The following is a 6,610-nucleotide window of genomic DNA, read 5'->3' as shown; positions in this document are numbered from 1 at the left end:
GCAAGCCTTTGTCCCTCCTGGGGAAAGTGGGCCTGGCTGTGAGGCAGTGGGTGGATGTCAGTGGCTCACTTGTATCCCTTGCTCTGCCTCCCCCGGAAAGATATATTAAAGTTCTTTCCAGTGCCTTCAGAAGGTGACCTTAGTGGGTCTAGAGTCATTACAGATGTTAGTAGTTAAGTGGAGGTCACCATAAGACCCCCTCCCCCATAGGATCTTGATACAAGATATGGGCCCAGGAGGAAGGGGAAGAGGAGGCAGGGCCAGGTGAGGCTCCAGCCTACAAAGAAGCAGCACAGATTGCCAGCCAATACCAGAAGCTAGGGGACAGGCTGGAGCATGCTCCTCCTCCACAGTCTTAGAGAGTAGGACATGCTGTCCTCAGCCCTCCATCCTCCAAAGCTGGGAGGCAGTGCGTGTCAGGGCGTGGGCCTCCCAGCCCGTTCCGCGCTGTCTGCGTCTTGTTCTGTTGTTGTTGTTGTTTGTTTGTACCTTTGGCTACTTGAGCCACAAGCATTTGAATGTGTATCACCCTGCTGTTTTCCCACAATATGCATGTCCACAGTTTCTTCCCTCTGCTTGAAAATTATGAAATATATTTTATTATAAAGGTGCTGTGCAGAGGGGTTACCGTTACATAAGTTAGGTAAAGAGGACATTTCTTTTTGGACCATTACCTCCTTCCCTTGCTCTCTCCCAGTTTTTCCTTCCTATCCCACCCACAGGTTGTATCGTTCATTTTCAACATAGTGTCTAGTGAGTACCACAGCTGCATGTCTTCCCAATTTTATTCTCTTCCATCTTATTTCTTCTGTCCCTGTATTTTTTTTGTTCATGGACAGGACAAGATATCTAGTTATCTAGGAATCTAGATGTAGACCTCTCTCTCTCGCTCTCTCTCTCTGTATATATATATTATATAATATATATATATTATATATATACTCTCTACATATATACTCTCTATAGTGATATATATTATATGATATAATATATTATATGATATAATTATATGTATACAATTATATATTATATATGTAATTATACATATATAATATTTATAATATATCATATATACTTATATATGATATATTATATATAATTATATATGATATATATATATATATGTAGTGGCCACCAGCACCATGCCATAATTCTTAAATTAGAACTCAGCTCCTGGTCAGAGCCTGAGGGTGTTCCTGGTGGGATATATCCATCCTCACATGCATTACACTCACCAGGGCTACATCAGATCCCTCTTCATCAGCCCTGCAACCTCACTTTCTAGATGTGGCAATTGGAATACAGATCTGTGGGCTCATCCCACTGGGAAGGAGAGCAGGCTGCCTCTTCTCCATACCGAGGGGGAAAATCGGGTCTTAAAGTACAAATCCATAAGAACATGGAACAGAAAACCCCCCAATCACAGTAGCTGCCCCAAGAGAACGGGAGAAAAAGGTTTATGTTAGATTCTCCCAGGGCCCAGCTGGCTTTCCCCTGTGCCCATCTCATCCAGCTGTCTCTGTGGTGACCTGAATCTGGAGGCACCATCACTATTCTGTGGTCTCAAACCTTCAATTCTTGGTCTGTTAATTCTCCCTTGCTGTTTTGAGCAAAGTTGGCTTTCGTGTGGCAGAGCCTTGGCAGCTATTCTGTAGACATGGTGAGGACTCCTGCTCAGGACTGAGAGCTGGCAGAGGTCCCAGAGCACGCTCCAACATGTCCTCAAACTGGAAGAACAACTGTCTGATATGAGCGAGCCAGAGAGACAGAGGACAGAGACAGAGAGAGACAGAGAGGAGGGAGAGATGGGTGGGTGGAGATGATGAAGGCTAGAAGGACCTGGTTGGTTCAAGTGATCTGGATATTAAGTATAGTTAAATATTAATAGCTTCTTTCATATAAAAGGGCTAGATTGCCAGCAGAGAGAGCCAGGTGGATTCTGTGGAAATCACTGGTCAGTTTAGGGGAAATAGTCTTTAGAGAATAGTCCCTACAGCTGTGCTTTAGGGACTGTCAAGCACTCACTTCTGTCCTTTAATCCCTCCAGGATGCCTTGTCTCCTTCCCACCTTTCAGAGAGTCCCCGCAGGGCTTGTCTTCTTAGCACTTTGGGGCACGGTTTTAGGGGGCAAGCTTCTAGTGGTCCCTCAGGATGGAAGCCACTGGCTCAGTATGAAGGATGTAGTGGAGTATCTCAGTGTCAGAGGCCACGACATCGTGGTACTGGTGCCTGAAGTGAATTTGCTTTTGAAAGAGTCCCCGTACTACACAAGAAAAATCTATCCAGTGCCTTATGACGAGGGTGAGCTGAAGCACCGTTTCCGCCTCTTCGGGAATCACCACTTCGACAATCGATCGCTCCTGACCGCCGCTCAGACCGAGTACAGAAACAACATGTTTGTGATCGACATGTTCTTCTTCAACTGCCAGAGCCTCCTGAAGGACTCTGCCACCCTGAAGTTCCTCCGGGAGACCAAGTTCGATGCTCTGTTCACAGACCCGGCCCTGCCCTGTGGTGTGATCCTGGCCGAGTACCTGGGTCTGCCCTCCATATACCTCTTCAGGGGCTTCCCCTGCTCCCTGGAGCATGCGTTTAGCCAGAGCCCAAACCCTGTGTCCTACGTCCCCAGGTGCTACACCACGTTCTCAGACCACATGACGTTTCCTCAACGAGTGGTCAACTTCATTGCCAATTTTCTGGAGATCTATCTGTTTCACTGTCTGTACTCCAAGTACCAAGTCCTGGCAGCAGATCTCCTCCAGAGAGATGTGCACTTACCCGCCTTATATCAGGATGCGGTGTGGCTGTTGAGATACGACTTTGTGCTTGAGTATCCAAGGCCAGTCATGCCCAACATGGTCTTCATCGGCGGGATCAACTGCGAGAAGAGCGGGGTCCTGATGCAGGTGGGTGGAGTCATTCTTTAAACTGTCCTGCTTCTTCACCAGCAGGCATTGTTGGAGCAGGGTGGTCCTTTCTTTCCCTTGACTCTTCCAGCCGTCTCTCACCTGGGAGGCTCATCAGAAAAAAAGAAAAGAAAATCGGTGGGAAGTGGATGCCAGGACAAGTATTCCTGAGCCTGAGGTGGTACCCAGGCAGATTTGCTTGGCAACAGGAAATGTGCTTGGCTAGCTGATCTGCGGAGTCACAGGACTCTTGAATGGGCTTTAGAAATGTTCCAGTCCAAGAGGTGAAAACTTGACCAAGAAGACAGGTCAAGGTCAAAAGTCATTTTTTTTTCATGTTTGTCTCATGTTCCCTGTGTCCTACACCCAGAGGTCAGCAAGAAGACGCCAGAGGGCTGCATCTGCCCAGATGTGGAAAAGTATCTAGGAGCTCTATGGTTTAGGGGCTGTATAGAATTCACTACTGTTGAGTTAATTTGTATCGTTTTAAGAGGACTTAGCAACAGCACCAAAGACAGGTGATGGAGATGGGTGTGGCCCTTGAAGCCTCATTAGTAAGACACGTGTTTCTTTTTACCTCCTGATTGTAGGACCAAGAGTTGCTTTGGAAAAATAATGATCTAGGGGCTGGGAAGGTGGCTCAGTGGTAGAGCGCTTGCCTTGCATGCCTGAGGCCCTGGGTTCGATTCCTCAGCACCACATAAGCCAAAAGAAAAAAGCCAGAAGTGGCGCTGTGGCTCAAGTGGTAGAGCGCTAGCCTTGAGCTGAAGAGCTGAGGGACAGCGCCCAGGCCCAGAGTTCAGGCCCCACCAATGACAAAAAAAAAAAAAAGAAAAAGAGGGAGAAGACAAAGAGAGAGAGGAAAAGGCATGAGGGAGGAAAAGAGGGAAGAGAGAGAAGTTATAACATGGGTTATAAAATAAAGCCCTGATTTATAGCTTCCAAAATACCCTCACTCCACTTGGCAAATCCAAAATGCCAAGTCATTCTTACCAAGCACTTTCAGTCATTGCCTGGCTCAGAGCAATGTTTAAAACGCCTCACTCTCAAAGTCCCCTGTTTACTTAATGACGGTTTTCTTGGAGAACACTGGGTGTGCGCCGCCGCAGCGTTCCTGTGCTGAGCCCGGGGTGAGCCCTCTTTCTAGCGTGGCAAAGTGCTGCCTGAGCTTGTGTGTCCAGAAAGTACTTGCCACAGCCTTCAGAAAACTGGCAGGCCTGGTAATGCTAGAAGAGACTTCAGTGATTTAATTTTTTTAAATGTTTTCATGTGGTTTAAAAAATTTGCCTTTGAACATTCTCGCTCTATTGGGCTATAATTCACATACTGCTGAACTTACCCACTTCAAGCTTTTCAGTCACCCTTTACCTATTACTGGTCACTCTTTGTATCTCCCTACCCTAGCTCTGGGCAACACTCAAAGTCCTTTCTGTCTCTAGATTTGTACATCCTGGACATGTTGTATACATTGAGTTTTATAATGTGTAGAATTTATGTCTACATCTTATCATGTTTCATTTGATAGTTTAGCTGCATTGTAGCATGTATTGCTGTTTAATTGTTTATGCTGATCGTGGGGCTTCCATAGTACGCATGCTATGCAGAAGGCATCCTTGGGTACAGTTCCTGAAAAGGTCAGGCCATTCCATAAAAATGGCCAGCTGTGTTGGGGCTGGGAAGGTGGCTCAGTGGTAGAGCACTTGCCTTGCAGCATGAGGCCCTGGGTTCGATTCCTCAGCACCACATAAGCAAAAAGAAAAAAGCCGGAAGTGGCGCTGTAGCTCAAGTGGTACAGTGCTAGCCTTGAGCTGAAGAGCTGAGGGACAGCGCCCAGGCCCAGAGTTCAGGCCCCACAACCAGACCCCCCCCCCAAAAAATGGCCAGCTGTGGCTCTGCATCAGCTCCATTTGGCTCCACTGAAATCTCACATGAGCTGGGTACATGGTCCCCAAGGGTGTCCGCGCTGGTACCTTGCTTTCCTTTTCCTCCCTCCCTCTCTCCCTCCTCTTCCTCTCTGTCTCTGTCTCTGTGTCTCTGTCTCTGTCTCTCTCTCCCCCCTCTCCCCCTCTCTCCCCCTCTCTCCCGTCTTTCTCTTTCTGTATTATTTCCCTCCCTCCTTCCTTTTTTTTCTATATGCCTGTAACCACAGCTGCTAAGGAGGTAGAGACAACCGATGGTGAAGGGGAACAGTAGCAAAACCTGATCTCAAAAACAAAAATGAAACAAGCAAACAAACCCCACAAAAGGGGTGAGGGCATAGCTTCAGTGGTAGAATGTTTGCTTAGCAAGCATGAAGCCCTGGGCTCAGTACCAAGTAACACACACACACACACACACACACACACACACACAGTTGTTTTTTCTGTTAGTGTGCCTTAGAATATACAGGTCATTGTATGGTAGATTTTTTTTTTTACCTTTTAACCCCCAGGAAACATGTTTCATTCTTTTAGAAATATGTTTTATTCCTTTGGAGTTACATGCATGTTTTCAGCACATGCTATTAGAATAAAAATATAGAGGCATTGTTTACGTGCACTGAATCTTTAAGGAGCAAACTTAATGCATTTTTAAAGCTTTTACTTTTCTTCTGGTGTCGTGAGAGATCTTAAAAGGTTTAAGGATTTGGTCCCAGGTGTTGTTAGCCAAGTCTAATGTGTGATAAAATGCCGGTGGTGTATTGATCTAGCTCAGGGCGCCTGGCAAGCCGGTGGGCACACTCACCTGTGGCTCCCTGAAGGGTGCTGAGTGCCCCAGGCAGTTTACTGGGATTAGGGGAATGCTTCACACATGGCGGAGACTCACTCTGATAGAGCCCAGTGTCCACACAACTCCCCCCCCCCATCCTCTTTCTGCGGCCTCTGAACCTCAAGCGCCCCCTGGTGGAGGCTTCCACCCACTGCGCCACGCCGGAGGCTGCGGCAGCCTCCCCTCTGCAAACTGATCCCCTGGGTCCAGGCGGACACCCTCACCTCCAGGGTCAGTCTCTATTCCTTTTTACCAGCACAGCCTTGGCTGTGCCACACATCCTTTAGCAGCTGCTTCAGCCCTTAGGATGAAGGCGGAGGCCTGTGACCCTTTGTTGATTCGTGACCCCTCCACCTTCCCCCAAAAAACTGTTTGTTGAAATCTGAGCTCCCACCCGCACCCCAGGACCTTAGAATGTGACATGCCTACAGGTAGAGCCTTTACAGAGATAAACAATCAAGGCAAGGGGCTCCGCAGGCTGGCTCTGATCCACATGACCTTACCAAAAAGTCAAAAACAGACAGCGCAGAGGAAGGACTGGGTAAAGACACAGTGGGAGAGGGTGGCCACGTAGCTAACACTTCCAAGGCAGGTAATGGCTAGGGCTAAAACCCCAGCTGAGAGAGTCAGGGCTAGACCTTTCCTGGAGGCATGGAGAGGTGTGGGTTTCTGGCCCCAGAACACAGAGAAGAACTGTCTGTTATTTGAAGCACTCCCCCACCCCGCACTGCCGCCTCTGAGTTTGGGTACTTTCTTACAGAGGCCTCAGGAAACCAGTTTCCCCTGTCACCTCTCAGCCACTTGCTTGGGGCTCTGTCCCTCTCCAAACCTCATCCCATTCCCAGTGCGGGGGTTGAGGGTGGTCACAGAGCACTTAACAATAAGCCTTTGGGGCTCAATGAATTGCCAAGTGTGCTAGATCTCACCTTAAGCCAAGAGCCAGAAGTGTGGAAAAC

General features: G+C 47.9%; 1 protein-coding gene across 1 annotated transcript; it reads left to right on the top strand.

The window, feature by feature from the left end:
- Positions 1-1,933: 1,933 nt before the first annotated feature.
- Positions 1,934-2,906, top strand: LOC106002475 (UDP-glucuronosyltransferase 1-6-like; the record flags this gene model as incomplete). The annotated part of the gene is made up of 1 exon (XM_013037345.1): positions 1,934-2,906. A coding segment is annotated over exon 1 (858 nt), but the record flags the coding sequence as incomplete, so codon positions are not given.
- Between the last annotated feature and the right edge of the window lie 3,704 nt (positions 2,907-6,610).

The sequence above is a fragment of the Dipodomys ordii genome, unplaced genomic scaffold (assembly GCF_000151885.1).
Source record: "Dipodomys ordii isolate 6190 unplaced genomic scaffold, Dord_2.0 Scaffold11521, whole genome shotgun sequence".
Classification (NCBI taxonomy): domain Eukaryota; kingdom Metazoa; phylum Chordata; class Mammalia; order Rodentia; family Heteromyidae; genus Dipodomys; species Dipodomys ordii.
This window is presented reverse-complemented; position numbering and strand designations above follow the sequence as displayed.